General features: G+C 40.9%; 1 protein-coding gene across 1 annotated transcript in view; it reads left to right on the top strand.

Annotated features, from left to right (window-relative positions):
* DNAI3 (dynein axonemal intermediate chain 3) overlaps positions 1-11,548 on the top strand; it is a 39,961-nt gene extending 28,413 nt beyond the window's left edge. The window contains exons 17-22 of the mRNA XM_060772656.2: positions 2,315-2,378; positions 3,434-3,564; positions 5,047-5,251; positions 6,636-6,727; positions 8,789-8,911; positions 11,138-11,548. Of these exons, the coding sequence (XP_060628639.2) occupies positions 2,315-2,378; positions 3,434-3,564; positions 5,047-5,251; positions 6,636-6,727; positions 8,789-8,911; positions 11,138-11,287 (765 nt within the window). The 3' untranslated portion in view covers positions 11,288-11,548. The remainder of the gene's footprint in view (positions 1-2,314; positions 2,379-3,433; positions 3,565-5,046; positions 5,252-6,635; positions 6,728-8,788; positions 8,912-11,137) is intronic.
* Positions 11,549-15,786: the final 4,238 nt, after the last annotated feature.

Below are 15,786 nucleotides of genomic sequence, written 5' to 3'. Positions count from 1 at the left end.
CTGGTGTTGCTATAAGAAGGTCCTCCATTGTGCATGTGGCAGGGCTCAGGCTGCAATGTAATAGGTGGTCTGTGGTTTGGTCTTCTCCACACCCGCATGTCGTAGACTCCACTTTAAAGCCCCATTTCTTAAGGTTAGAGCTGCATCTCATGGTCCCAGGGCGAAGTCTGTTCATCACCTTCCAAGTCACCCAGCCTTCTTGTGCCCAGGAGGGAGTTTCTCATTCGGTATCAGCCATGGCTTGAGGTTCCGGGTTTTAGCCTCCCCGCAGGATCATAACACATCCAGGCATTCCCTGGGGAATGTCTTTGTAGACAGCTGATTCTCTCACAACCAGAAGTGATTTGCAGCATGCAATCAAGAACAGAGGTGAGACAACAGGAAGTGAGAGAAATCTACTGCTCAGAATGGAAATTCATTCCTTGAAAGAGTTATAATGAGGAAAAGATGTCTTCACTGAAGCTTTGTCACCAATCCTTATTTCTACAACATGCTAATTTTTTCAAAATCCAGTTATCACAGGAACGGAAAATAAGGTGAAATCTTCTGAACAGGGCCACAGACAGCCAAACAAACACCACAGGGGTGTTAACCCTACCTTATACTACCTAAAGCTTGCATATATATATGGATGGAGTTACACTTTAAAAAAAATTGTTCAAACTTACAAATTCAGCTTAAGAACAAACCTACAGAGTCTATCTTGCTTGTAGCCTGGGGACTGCCTGTACGCCAATTTCAAGCATTTAAATCCAAACAGGAACATTTATTGGTAAGCATATGGAGATAGATCACTACTCATATGCAATTTCAGCAATGAAATGAAAAAATACACATAGTCTAAAGTGTGTTGTTAGAGGTTACTTAGAATCATCCTCCAATCACTTGCATTAGGTCACTATGGGTGATGCAATGGGTTAAATCCTTGTGCTGGCTGAACTGCTGACCTGAAGGTTGGTGGTTCAACTCCATGAGATAGAGTAAGCTCCCATCTGTCAGCTCCAGCTTACCATGTGTGTTACCTCCCACAGGATGGTAACACATCCAGGCGTCCCCTGGTCAACGTCCTTGCAGACAGCCAATTCTCTCACACCAGAAATGACTTGCAATTTGTCAAGTCACTTCTGACATGATTTTAAAAACTATAGTAGTTTGATATAGTTATGTAGTTTAACTGCCATAGTTCCATCCTTTGGAATCCTGGAATGTGTAATTTAGTGAGTTATCTAGACTTCTCTAGAGAGTGTTCCCTTGAACTACAACTCTAAATCTCTCTGGCAGATGCTACCAAGTACCTCAGGTAATTACAAATCTGAAGATACAATAGAATGGAGCCATGGGAGTATCAAGTTTCATAACTGTACATTATACACAGAAGTATAATGCGCAGCAGTTCACCTTGGTCGATCTGTTTTGGTTTCTTATTAATAGAGATCTCAGGACATATTTCTCACGTAGGGACTCTGTCTATGATTTCATCAGGACAGTGGAGTGTTGGGGAAGTAGTTGAGAGCTTGAGAAAGTTATTGTTTGGGCTGCAGCTTCCCAAATTCCCAGCCAGCATGGTCACTGTCTTTTCGGATTTATACCCTAAGACAGTGTGTATGGTTCAAAATGAAGTTCTGACCCGAAGGTTCATGTTGAGATTGTCTCAGATGAAAAGATCCCTTTGTGATGGCAGCATTCCCATCAAGTTGGTAGAACAAAGGGGCCCCTTATGTTTGCTCTGGATTTGATCCCTGTTTTAAGAAAGCAAAACAAAACATGACAGAAATCATTCCTTTGCCTAAGTTTATCTCTCTTGCCCAGAAACACAAAGCGTCCAAGCCAAAACATTGTTTTTTAAAAAATCACATAATGTTATCAAAGTCTTTCATGGCTGGAATCACTGTGTTGCTGTGAGTTTTCTGGGCTGTATGGCCATGTTCCAGAAGCATTCTCTCCTGATGTTTCACCCACATCTGTGGCAAGCATGCTCAGAGGTTGTGAGGTCTTTTGGAAACCAGACAAGTGAGGTTTATATATCTGTGAAATGTCCAGGGTGGGAGAAAGAACTCTTGTCTGCTTTAAACAATCAAACAGTTTACTCCATTATCATGTCTGGTTGCTGATGACACGATAAATAAATAAACTCCATTATCAGGTTTTTAGTCCAAATACACCTAATAATATTAAAGCAATGCAGGAAACAAGTTCTGATTTGCAAACATTTTTACCAGTTCAAAAGAGATCAAATATTGACTTTAAAAGATGAGCAGTGTTTCTGCATTTATTTCTCTATTGCACCGTCTTTCTTTCTTTGGTGATCTTACAGGACGGTGAAATTCTTTGTTCAGACTGGAAGATGGAAAGAGATGGAGATTCAGGAAGGCTACTTAGTACGTTTTATGTTTCTCAACACAGAGATTGCTGGGAGACCAGAGTCGTGATCATTTCATAGGCGAAGACTAAGAGTTCACATGCATCATAGATACTCATGTTCTTCAAAGGTTGCATACAATGACATTTTGAACCAGTGTTAAAAATGACTTTGCTGAAATTAGCAAAATTGCAAGTATGAAGCTGGAAGTCAGGCAAGAATCAACTCTTAAAAGCAGGGTGTTTTGGAAATTGCTTGAACCCTCATTCCCAAAAGCCCCTATCAGTCTGGCCAGTGGTAAGAGAAGATGCAGCATAACAGAGCAGGATGATTTGGCATCTGAAGGGAGACACGACCCCCAGACAGTTCTTACAAATATCAGCACTGGAGACCATGCACAGGAAGAATGGTCTTGGTGGTGCAATGGATTAAACCCTTGTGCCAAAAAGACTGAAGACCACAGGTTGCAGGTTCAAATCCAGGGAGAGTGCGAATGAGCTCCCTCTGTCAGCTCCAGCTCCTCATTTGGGGACATGAGAGAAGCCTCCCACAAGGATAGTAAAACATCAAAACATCTGGGTGTTCCCTGGGCAATGTACTTGTAGACGGCCAATACTCTCACACAATACTCTGCAGTATCTCAAGTCACTTCTGACAGGAAGAATGTAAAAAGCATCAGTCTTAACAAAGAAAAACTGTGTTAAGTCTGTGACTGTTACTATTGGAATCAGTAAAATGAAATTATCAATACATTTTTCGTGAACAAGGGATAAATAACTATTGCTATTGATTAGACATACACAAGGCTGTTTTTCTCTTTCTTAGTGAAGGGGAAGGAGGCTGAGAGCTCTTCAGATAGGCTGAAGGAGTAATTCACTACACATAGGTTAAGCCCTCATGATAACCTGATTGAGATAGGAAAGAAAAGTCCTTCTAGATTGCTCCTTCAGCCTCCTTAGAATGGCCATTTACAATGAGTGTCAACCTTTCATATCTTACTGACCATTTTATAGGTTGCAGGTAGGAAACTCTCATCTTGGTTGCATTAAATAGTTTACTTCTTCCTTCCATAAGGCCAGAAGCCAAGCAACGTACATATCATTCATGATGGACTTGTGCACACTGTACAGAGGTCCCCGTTTTTCAAAGACATCATTCTCACAGTCGGAGGCTGGAATTTTGCAATCTGGAAAGAAGGCGTTACGGTACATTGCTCTGGAGTAGTAATATCTTTAGAGGGGTGCATGGGGGTAGGGTGGGGGTTACAAACCACACTGTGTAACACTAAAATGACTGTCCAAACGTTTTTTGTATGATGTTTTAGTAGAAATGTATTGTTTTTTATGAAAAAAGTCCCTATAGTTAAATATAACCACCAAACTAGGCTGCCAAACATTTTGAACTATCAGAACAACTCTTTATCAGAAGAACACTGATTTATTTAACTATTACCCTTATGAATAGGACAGTTCTTAGATGGAAATTTGATCAAATATTTTGTTATTTAGCCCTTTATGTGTATGTGGGGTTTTAATTTTGCATTGCTCAATAAGAATTCCAACATTTTAAAGGAGTGTATAGTTTTATATTTCCTAATATCAATAAGAATTTTGATACACACGTCTCTTATTTCATCATAAAGTGCTGGAGCCCCCAATGGTGCAATGGGTTAAACCCTTGTGCCAGCATGACTGCTGCCTAAAAGGTCAGCAGTTCGATTTCAGGGAGTGGAGTGAGCTCCCATCTGTCAGCTCCAGCTCCTCATGCAGGGACATGAGGGAAGCCTCCCACAGGATGGTACAACATCTGGATGTTCCCTGGGCAATGTCTCTGCAGACGGTCAACTGTCTCACACCAGAAGCGACTTGGAGTTTCTTTAGTCACTCCTGACATTAAAAAAAAATCTTAGCGTGTTGAACCTGTGGACAATCAGAATATGTCATTTCTGTTCTGCTATATCATGATTCACAAAAAATGAAAAGAAAATATGCCTCACTGTGGTTGGGCCACAAAGTAACTTGGTAAAGAAAAGCAATAATTCGTAAAGATTTTTTTTTTGTGGTCATGTGGTTTGTTCAGTAAAGGAGTCTGATGTATGATCCATCTCTCCTTCCTCTTTTGTTAGCATACAACTCCAAAACATGTGAAATATCTGAGTTTGGGAATCACTGACTTATGGTATCCTATTAATGAAAGATCTCCAGGATAGTGTGTTGTCAACAAGCTGGCTATATGTGTTGTCAAAGGCTTTCATGGCTGTAATCATGGGTTGCTGTGTGTTTTTTGGGCTGCATGGCAAGCTCCAGAAGCATTCTCTCCTGATGTTTTATCCACATCTATGGCAGACATCCTCAGACCTTTCAGCCTCTGAGAATGCCTGCCATAGATGTGGGTGAAACATCAGGAAATAATGCTTTTGGAACATGGCCATACAGCCTGGAAAACCCACAGCAACCAAGCCAGCTATAGTCTGCATATATGCAGCTATGGCTTCCTTCATTGAATCAGCCCACTTCTATTGTGATGTTCCTGTTTTTCTACTGCCTTGAATTTTACGAACTATTAATTTAAAATGGTGGGTAAGTGTTCACATTCTAGAATACCAGAACACATGTTGATGGAGAATATTAAGAGAACAATTTCTATGTATATTCATTTTTTACTTTGATTTTCTGTTTTGGATTAAGAGTGGGCCACTCCTTGAGTCAAGCTGCACAGCCAAGAGATACACTGCTGGGCACTGGTCCTTATCAAGACCAGGCGTCTTTTTCATTGGAAGAGAGGATGGAAACATTGACATTTGGGACCTCTTGGAGAAAACTCATGAGCCATCTCAGACCCAAAATGTCTGCATCACACTGATTACTTACATCAAGCCCTGGTTTTACTCTTGTATGTCTGGACTGTATTTTTTATTTTGCTTCTCTGATTGTAACTTTGCAATGTCTTTAGTACAGGAAGGCTGTTATCCTGTTAGTGTCATGGACAGAGGTGTAAGTCAGCTTTCATGCCTATGCATGTCTCTCTTAGGTCAATGTAGGGTTGGTTTTCCCTTCCTCTACCTTCCCACCAACCAATGTTCCCTTCTGGACTCCCAACCCAGCCATTCTATTCCTGGTGCAGAGCAGTGAGTGACTGAAGGAGTATCTGGCAATATCCTTAAAGCCAGATACAAAATGATTACATCATCCATTGAAACATCCATAGGACTTCAGTGAAATTCAGTGAAGGATGTAATCATTCCAAGTGTGGTTACAGGTTCATAGCCAGATGTATCTCTAGTGCCCCAACACTCTCACCAGGTACAAAAGAGCCATAGGTTCCAGCTTATATGTCCAAATGTGTCTACCTCTATGAACCATCTCGGAAGTTAAGATCATCTGGGGAGGCCCCACTCTCAATCCCATTACCCTCGCTGGTGTGACTGGTGGGGATGACAGACAGGGTCTTCTTGGTGGTGGCCCCTCGGCTATGGAACTCCCTCCCCAGAGAAATTGGATCAGCTCCTTCCCTCCTGACCTTGAGAAAGAAAGTAAAGACATGGTTGTGGGACCAAGCATTTCCACAGTGATTCCTAGTGCAATGAGTAATGCAAGTGACAATTGGAATGGCTTCTGGAATATGCTTTTGGGCTGTCTGATTTTAAGTAATTGTTTTAAGTGATATGTTTTCATTATGAGATTTTAAAGTATATGTTGTTTTATTTTTATAAGTACTCTAGCCATTGGATTGTGACTTTGTCATGAGCCATCCTGAGTCCCCTTTGGGGTGAGAAAGGTGGGATATAAATATGGTAGATAAATAAATAAACTGTGGTAGATCTAGGGATCTAGCCGGCACAATATTGTTCCATGTGCACGACTACTATGCTACAGTGGACCATATAGAATTGTAGCCAAAAGGAGAAATCACCAATTAGCAAAAATGTGTTTTAAAAAAAGATAAAACCATTTCCAATGATACACATCAGTGCCAAATTCTTAGACTGGGAATATTAGTTGCATGGTCTATATTTGAAAATAACCGCTACCTGTATTAGGATTCTAGTTCAATGAGCTTTAAGCAAGAGACACTTAGGGACAGCAAATTCAGGTGGGGAGGATGCCATTTGTACTTGAAAAACTTTAGTTGGCCAGAATAAGTCAAATTATTTATTCTCAAAGTGAACATTTTATGATCTCTTTGTTAATTGTCACATTTACTGGCCTCAAATATTTGGCACCATTGTTGTTGTTTCATGATTGTCTGTAATGTCATCCTCTGTCTTCTCTTACAGCAAAGCAACACTTTCTAGCAGTATCGGATGACTTTGGTACTCTACATATTTTAGAAATTTCATGGACATTAAGCCATCCTTCCAGCAATGAGGTTTGTAACCTGTTCCACAAGGTCTTGGTGCTGTTGGAGTCGTGGATCATGGAAGGGATTTCACATGGGCTTTCTGGGCATTTCAGGTCGCAGTTTGCATGGCCATCTTGTGGCAGTCTATTGTATAGCAAAGATGTGACGCATTTTTGGACAACAGATAAAAGGTATAAAAGTTGCCAGCAATTTTCAGCAACTGGAAAAAATGGCTGAAGTAGGATCAGATAAGGACTATTTTAGGATACAAAGTTATGTGTTGGATGGGAAGCATGGCTTCACCACTGTTTGTCCCCTGAACAAATTCCCAGCAGCTGCAGTTGTAGGAGAACCACACACAAGGTGCTTCCAGATAATTATCTACCTTGTATCACATGGAAATTTAGAAAGGTTTAGCCTGTAACATTTGCCATTTTAAATCTTCTCCTTTCCTACTCCGTCTTTTTTACTTTCCATGTGAAGTCTCTTCAAGAAGTGCAAACTGAATAGCAACAGAATGACTTTTGGATGGAAGCAGTAGGAAGTGCCCATCAGGAAGCACCCAAAGTCTTTTATTTAGCCAGAAATTCAGTCATGCTTATTAATTAAGAGCCCTGCAAACTGTTTTTTTAAGGCAGGGGGTTTAATATTGACTGAGAAGAAGGGGTTAGAACTATGCTTGGGAGTCATCCAACTGCTCTTTTGCACTTGAGGTGGATGTATTGCACTGGAAGATATAATATACCTCTGTGGACAATGCCACAAAAAGTAAATACTTGGGTTGTTGTAGGTTTTTCCGGGCTATATGGCCATGTTCTAGAGGCATTTCTGAGGATGCTTGCCATAGATGCGGGCGAAAAGTCAGGAGAAAATGCCTCTAGAACATGGCCATATAGCCCGGAAAAACCTACAACAACCCAGTGATTCCGGCCATGAAAGCCTTCAACAATACAGTAAATACTTGAGCATAACTAGAAGTTAAATCATCTACAAGATATTGGGCAAGTGGGCTTATTAACAAAAGACCATCCTCATAAATGCACAGCAGAGTAACTTAAACGGTTCTGGTCCGGCTTACCTATCCAAACGTATCACTCCTTATGAACTATCTAGGACTTTAAGATCGTCTGAGGAGGCCCTGCTCTCGATCCCGCCTTCCTCACAGACACGTTTGGCGGGGACAAGAGACAGGGCCTTCTCAGCGGTGGCCCCTCGGCTATGGAACGCCCTCCCTAGGGATATAAGATCAGCTCCCTCCTTTCTAACATTACGCAAGATGGTCAAGACCTGGTTTTTCGAGCAGGCTTTTACTACTGGAGCATAATTAGATGAAAATGAATCATGGGATGCTTGACAATGTAATTGGATCACGATTTCAGTAAGGAGACGTTGAGGATTTGTTTTATGGATATTATTATTTTTATATTTTTAATGTTGAACTGTTTCTATAACTGTTTTATAATTGTTTTTAACTGAATCCTGATATTGTTTTGGCATCGAATAGCTGTTGATTGTGAACCACCTTGAGTCGCCTCTGGCTGAGTAAGGCAGTATACAAATGCAGTAAATAAATAAATAAATAAATAAAAAAATTTCAGCGTGGCCCAGTTCAAGTAACCCAAAGTGATAAAAAGAACAAAAACACACAAACCAATGGTTATCTCTTCCAAGGTTTCCATGACACAAATAAAGTTCAATCTTCATATTGGAGTTTTACATACGACAGCCTTCTCATATTGAGGCTTACCTCACAGAGAGGCTTCTCTCACACATTAAGGCCTACCTCACACTGTGAGGCCTTCTCATAGATTAAGCCCTTTCTTCTACTGAGGCAAACGAACACAGAGGCCTACTAATCTACAGGCACACCTGCTTATATAGAAGTGCAGCTTTTGCTGAGTCATTGCATCCACTTAACGCTTTTAGTGCTTGACTCACATGTTTGTAATTAAAAATACTTGTTAATAACTAATATTTCTGACACAAGATTCCAGTTGTAAGCCTCCCAGATGGATTGAATGGTGGCAGTGTTGTTTCTGTTGCTATATATTTAGTCAGTCATAATGTAAGTTACTCTGGGAACCTCAGCGTTCCAGTGTTCTTTATTACTTTGAGAGAGAAGTCAACCACCTGAAGTTTCGTGAGCAGCGGAAAGAATTCAGAGAGCAAGAAAGAGCGGCCCTGGAGCATGAAAAAACATTGAGGAAAATGGTAAGATATTCTTAAGAGGCTCAAAACAATGTTGTTAAAAGCTAACACACTTAAGATGTTGGATCCTTGACTATTGGTCCAGTATGGAAAGATCTCAATTCTTGATTTTACAAACAACATTGTCCTAGAGCTGGTTCACATAGCCGTGAGTTCATGGGTTTCTCCCAACCAAAGATTTATAGCTTTAGGGTTGCATTCAAAGCCAATTAGTTGTTTGTTTCTCAGCACAAGGCTTCCTATAATAAGAGGCATTCTCATGGAACGTCTTTGATTATTCTTCTTATTTGTATTTTACAAAATGTAATGTCTGCTAATGTAATGTCTTAGGAAAACACAGGAATCACCCACTTTGTGTGGGAAACTGGGATATTTGGACTTTTGAGTGGGTGTCAGGAGTACTCTCACCATACGGCTGGTGTATGGATCTGCAACTATTTCCAGAAGATGAAATGATGTGGCAAAAATAAAAATAACTCACCCAAAAATCTAACGCTAGGTAAAAGTGGGCTCTGAATTCATAACAAGAACCTACCATTTTCTGATATGTTTTGTAGACACCAAAGAGATACTACACCGCAACCCAACAACAAAAATACCTTATTTTAAAGAGAACTCTCCTTATATTCTGTCATGCACTGTTCTGACTATTCACAAAATTTCATCTAGTCCTCAATGATGGCAAGAATTATATAAAAAAGACTATCTTACTTACTTAGGTGATCCCTCATTGTCTTGGTGGTGGGTCTGTAGGTGACTGTGGAGCCCTATTCTTGACCCGTATGTTCTTCCACAGTGAGGGCATCCGTTTCCAGATGGAAGGCCGTTCTGGTCAGGGTTGGCTTGATGCACCTTCATTTTGGCACATTTCTCTCTTTCACCCTCCATTCATGCATCTTTGAATTCCGCAGCACTGCTGGTCACAGCTGACCTCCAGTTAGAGTGCTCAAAGGCTCAAAGGCTAGGGCTTCCCAGTTCTCAGTGTCTATGCCATAGTTTTTAAGGTTGGCTTTGAGCCCATCTTTAAATCTCCAAAACGACTATCAAGTACTCTGGGACTAGAGGTAGAGGATGCAAGTAGAGCATATTTAGCCATTGGTCCTTAGTTCATGGAAGATCCTACTCACACCTACAAATTGCTGTTGAGATAACATTGTAGATTGCATTTAATCTTTCTTGTTTAAATAACTGTAAAGAAAAATTAATGGTCTAAATACTGGCAATCTTTGGAGGCCCCCGTCTTCCAACATTTCACAGGACACATGTTGCCAAGGAACATCCAAGGATGGTCAAGATGATAAAGGTTAATACAAAGGGTGACTACAAGCGAGAAGAGTGTGCATCACTTTGCTCTTGCCTAAGCCTCCTCTCTCCCTTCTGAGTTAACTGGGAACGCAATAGTATGCATTTTAAGCTCAATATTACAGCAGTGGAAGTAAATCAGAGACAAATGGGAAAAGTGAGAGGAGAGAGAAATTTACTTTTTAAAACAGCTGAAAGAGTGGAGTGACAGAAGATTATTCAGGATTCTCAGAACCGTTGGAAGGTGTCTTTTCCCACATGCAGTGAAGGATGATAATAATGATAAGGTAAAGGTTTCCTCTGACATTAATTCTAGTCGAGTCCGACTGGGGGGTGGTGCTCACCTCCATTTCTAAGCCGAAGAGTCATGTGGCCAGCATGACTGCATGGAGCGCTGTTACCTTCCCGCCAAGGTGGTACCTATTTATCTACTCACATTTGCATGTTTTCCAACTGCTAGGTTGGCAGAAGCTGGGGCTAACAGTGGGAGCTCACCCTGCTCCCTGGATTCGAACCGCCAGCCTTTCAGTCAGCAAGTTCAGCAGCTCAGCAGTTTAACTTGCTGCACCACCAAGGAGCCCAATGATAATTATAATCAATTTATTCCTTACTCGGCTCTCCTAGTGGCTCGAGACAGGTTACGACATTGCCAAAAGACACACACAATCGTCTAAAAACATTTTACAAAATACACATATTAAAACATATTTACACAAAATACATATTAAAATACACTGAACAAAGTTTAAACATAAGACAGAAGTTTAAAATTGGTGATTAAAACTAGCTGGGTAGCTAGAAAGGATGGATCTGGTTTACTTCTAAAATGTTGCTGGGTGTTTTAGAAGCAGAGTTCTCTCCAGGGACATCAGATACTTCCTTCAATGTTCTTGTCGATAACACTGAGTACTTTTCCTTCACTTGCAGAGACCACCTGGTGGCCAACGATCGAGAGAATTAATGGAAGAAAAAACCCAACAAGACTATGTTGATTATTTGGAACTAGAAAAGTCTGTTCTTACACGACTTGGACAACTGAAGGGACCGGATAAATATAGCCCATCAAGAACTGGTTAAATTTGTGACTAACTGTTCTTGTATTCAGTCTTCCACAATATATTTAGCATTACTGTGATCCAAAGACACGTGAAGGGATAGTAATTTGAAATACTGGTTTAGGAATCTACAGGGAGGCAATACTCACTGCCCTTCCCCTTTGCTAGCCGTTTTTAGCTTGTTTCACATTGGGCATTGCCCAGAATCCCAAATAAAAGAGGGAGCTGTATGTTGTTCTTCCTTACTTTGCAATAGGTGTTATAAATGTACAAGTAGGCAATCATTAATGTATTATTCAGTTGTGTATTTATAATAAAAGCAAACCTTTTTGCATTGTGGTTGAGTAGTATTTAATACAAATAGCACATAGACTCATCATTATATAGTCACACCTATAAAGTAAAGACAGGAAAGAAAGGGATTTTCTAGCCGCCCAAAACTGATATTAGCCATCCGTTTTTGTCCAGACTTGTGAGGGGGGTTGTATGCAACACAGTCAGGGTCAGCCTTGAACTGAGTCCTTGCCTTGACCACTAAATTCAGCCACTCAGCAGCTTCCTGTTTGTTGAATATAATATAGTGTAGTGCTTTGGGTATTGGACTAGGACTCTGGCTTAAATCCCTACTTGGTCATGGAAGCCTCTTAAGTGACCTTAAGCAAGTCACACTTTTTCGGTCTTAGAAGAAAGCAAAGAAAGCATTTCTGAATTCAAGAAAATTCCAAAATTATAGTGTCACCATGCATTGGAAATGACTTGGAGGCACACAACAACTCTCTCCGGTTAGCTTTACTATATAGTAGAGTCTCACAACCTTCACTCATCCAACGTTCTGTATTATCCAACGCAGTCTGCTTCCAGCATTGCAGTGTTCAATACATTGCAATGTTTTGGTGCTAAATTCATAAATACGGTAATTACTATATAACATTACCGTGTATTGAACTGCTTTTTCTGTCAATTTGTTGTAAAACATGTTGTTTTGAAGCTTAATTTGTAAAATCATAAGGTCTCACACATTATTTTTGAAATGTAACTTTATTCTGTCCTCCCTACCAAGAAATGTAATTTGTGGCAGTAGATGGCAGGAGATGGAAGAAAGTACTCTCCTGTACTTTCTTCCATCTCCTGCCATCTATTGTCACAAATTACATTTCTTGGTAGGGAGGACTGAATAAAGTTATATTTCAAAAATAATGTGTGAGACCTTAGTGCCATAATGTTTCTAGTTATGGACTAACAAAGTAGCTACTAGTAAAGTAAACTTTCTAGCTACCTATTGAAAGGACACCAACCCACAAATGTGCATGGAAAATGCCATACTTTTGGTCTCTGATACTGTCCCCATCTGGGATCTCCTGCCCAATAGTGCAGGCAGGTTGACGTATGCAATGTGCCACCAAATCTAATGTGCACCTCCATTTTAGTGATGTAATTTAGCAGCAGCAGCAGCAGCAGCAGCAGCAGCAGCAGAAGCAGAAGCAGAAGAAGAAGAAGAAGAAGAAGAAGAAGAAGAAGAAGAAGAAGTGTGCATTAGATAGATTTGAGTACATATGGTACTATATAGCTGCATTCTATAGAATCATGGGATCTGTGAGTCCTCAGCTTGAATGTTTTCAATTGTGCATTTCACTGCCTTATAGGAAGGCAATCTTGCTTACTTATTCTGGCTCTAATTTTTATACGTTCCACAGTAAGCATGAAACCAGAGCGTAGCTTCATAACAGCAGCTGCTTAATGACTTATTTCCATTTGAAGAAAAGAATGCCAAATTTGGCAAAGCACAAGATTTCTCTGGCAGAGACTTCGACATTCCTCATGAAACTACAAATCCTAGGATTCCAGAGGATATAGCCATGCAAAGGGTGTAGAATGAAAGCGCTTTAGACAGTATTTACCATGTTCTCATATACATAGTGAGAGGCAGTAAGAGGCAAAAAAAAAAAAAGGATCTTTTCCTGCCCCTATTCTCCACTCCAATGATAATTTAGGTAATTGCTGCTCTCATCTGTAAAACAAAAATAATTTCACTCCTTATTATTACAAAGGACCATGTGCATCCATTTGTCCTTGTACTACTGGCTGGCCCTTAACACTGGAGGTTTGTGGCCTGGCAATTGAGCTACCAGATGTGTCCCAAGCTTATCAGATTTAGAGATTTATGCTGTAAAAATCCCGAGAATCTACTTTGGCACTGGAAGTTTCAAGCTATTTTTAAAATACCCAGGCAAAGCCATTTTTCTTTTACTTTTTCAAACAAAGCTGGACCACAAAGCATTTTTTTCTGCAACCTTTGCAAAAAAAAAAAAAGACTCCCAAAGGATCCAAAGAATGAATTCAAAGGTCTAGCTCAAATGAATAAATATGTGGAGATTCCTGTCTAATCATTTGGGGTTAGGAGAGAGGCTGGAGCAATAAATCTGGGCTTCATTGTGCCTAATAACAAGGAGAGACTGAGATAGAGGGCATCATTTAGTCATCTTGATCAAATCTCCCAGGGCATCATATGGAGAAACTATCCCAAACATTTTAGAGAGACACTTCTGTAAAGTAGGACTTAAGTGCAATTGGCTGTGTGTGAATTTAAGAAGTGGGTTGGGAATATTCATGTGCATTTGGAGTAAACCTTGATCTGTTTCGTGTCCCAGTTTTGAGAGTGGCACCCAATCAGTTTCGACTGAGCCTGCCAAAATCGGGGCAGCGGGGGGGGGGGATTTATTTTCGGGTTTTGGTGCTGAAAGATCTTTTTTTCCTGCCCATTATTGGGGTGGGGGCTGCCTACCCGGGCTCCCCTTCCCAGCATGTACTTTTGAATGGGGTTTGTCTCACCATCTCAGGAGTTGAAGGGCTCAATGGCTGGGGCTGAAGACCCATCACATTTGCTGCCAGTGGCCTTGCTCCGCAATGTGTCCAAAGTGCCTGGACCTGCAAGGGCTTTCAGCCAAGCACCGAGAAGGGGTGCTCCTTATTTGGTGCTCTGCTGCAGGCTGTGCCAGGCATGGGTGCATAGGCCCAAAGCCTACACCCATGGGCCCAAAGCGCTCAAACCTGGCAGGTAAAGAGTGCTCCTTACTCAGCATTCGGCTGCACTTTGGACCTAAATGCATGACAATAAATCCAAAAAGCAGGCTTGGAACTGGTACCCGCTCCTGCCTGCCTTTTGTATCAAGTTTATTTTTGTTCCAGGAGAGGCCTTCCCATTCCGTGCCATCCAAATGGATGGAATGAAACGGAAACACAAATTTCGGACCCATGACTAGTAGGGAAGAAAGTAGCCAGCATGTGAAAAGAATGGCAAACGAAAAGTTAAAGAGCACATACGGCTTCCAATTGTAGATTGTAGCTCTAAGCATACAGGAAGTGCCATTAACATTAAATAAAGCAACTTGGCTCTTGGGGAATGCATTAGAACTGAAAGATTGTATAGAGACAGAAAAGTCAGAGAATGGCTATTCATTCTATATAAAATAAACAGTGAGGTGACAGACAGGCAGGGAAGGATAGCCAAGGAAAGGGATGGAAAGCAAAGGAAAAGGAGGCACAACACTCCATCAGGGTGGGCAAGAGGTGACCCCAGGTCTACGTGTTTTCTCCCAAAGTTGTTTTTATATCCCCAGACTGTGCAGTCTCCTGGAAGACTACGAGTGCAGAATTCACAGCAAATCTTATACCACAACTTCTGTTTCTTAGCTAGTTTCAAAGGTATCACAAGATCCTTCTGCATACTGATACCTCAAACTAACTTCATTACCATATATACGGTAATCAAGTTAGTCTGAGATATCAGTATGCAGATGTAAAAGTCAACATGAATAAATCGGGGAAGTTTTGGATTTTGATGTGACTTGTGAATGTCATTGAAAGCTCCAACATGGCCTTGAGTCCAGCCACCCCTGGCTTCCAACACCATTATTGCCCCACCTAGGCATTAAAAAGGTTAGAAGTGGTGTCATGGCGGAGAGAGTAGAGGGGTCAGTGCATCTTTTAGGCTCTTTTTAAGACAGATTAAGTAGTCACCTTTCACCGCTTTACTTCGAGAAAGGAAAGGCTCTTTTGTATAAGAGTTGACCTGCAGTACTCACGTTGCCACACAGATAAGTTGACCCATGTTTTGGGGTTGATTTTTAAAGTATAACTTTAACTTATACATGAGTATCTAGGATATGTCTTTGATTTCTACTCATATTGCAAGAAAGACTTGACCAGGGACCACTTGAACAGGGATCGCTCTCCAACATTAGTACCAAAAGGATTATGAATCAGTTTTTGGTCAACTTTAGATTCAATTTGATTATTTGGGGTGTTGATTCAGAAAATGGCATTGGATAGACCACATCAGTTCTAGCTTCTGATACAGAAAATATGCCATCCAGTAGTCACCATCTGCTCGCCCACAGAAAGCCATATTTAGTAAACTAGAGCTGATGTGGTAGCAGTAATCTTTTGTGGGTAGTCAGGCTCTCCCCTCCTGACATCCTCGTTGCCTTGGCACTATAAGAGGGTTTTGTGAGACCAGTTGCT

This window comes from Anolis sagrei, chromosome 4 (assembly GCF_037176765.1).
Source record: "Anolis sagrei isolate rAnoSag1 chromosome 4, rAnoSag1.mat, whole genome shotgun sequence".
NCBI lineage: Eukaryota > Metazoa > Chordata > Lepidosauria > Squamata > Dactyloidae > Anolis > Anolis sagrei.
Note: the sequence above shows the minus strand (reverse complement) of the source record. Positions and strands in the feature narration are given on the sequence as shown.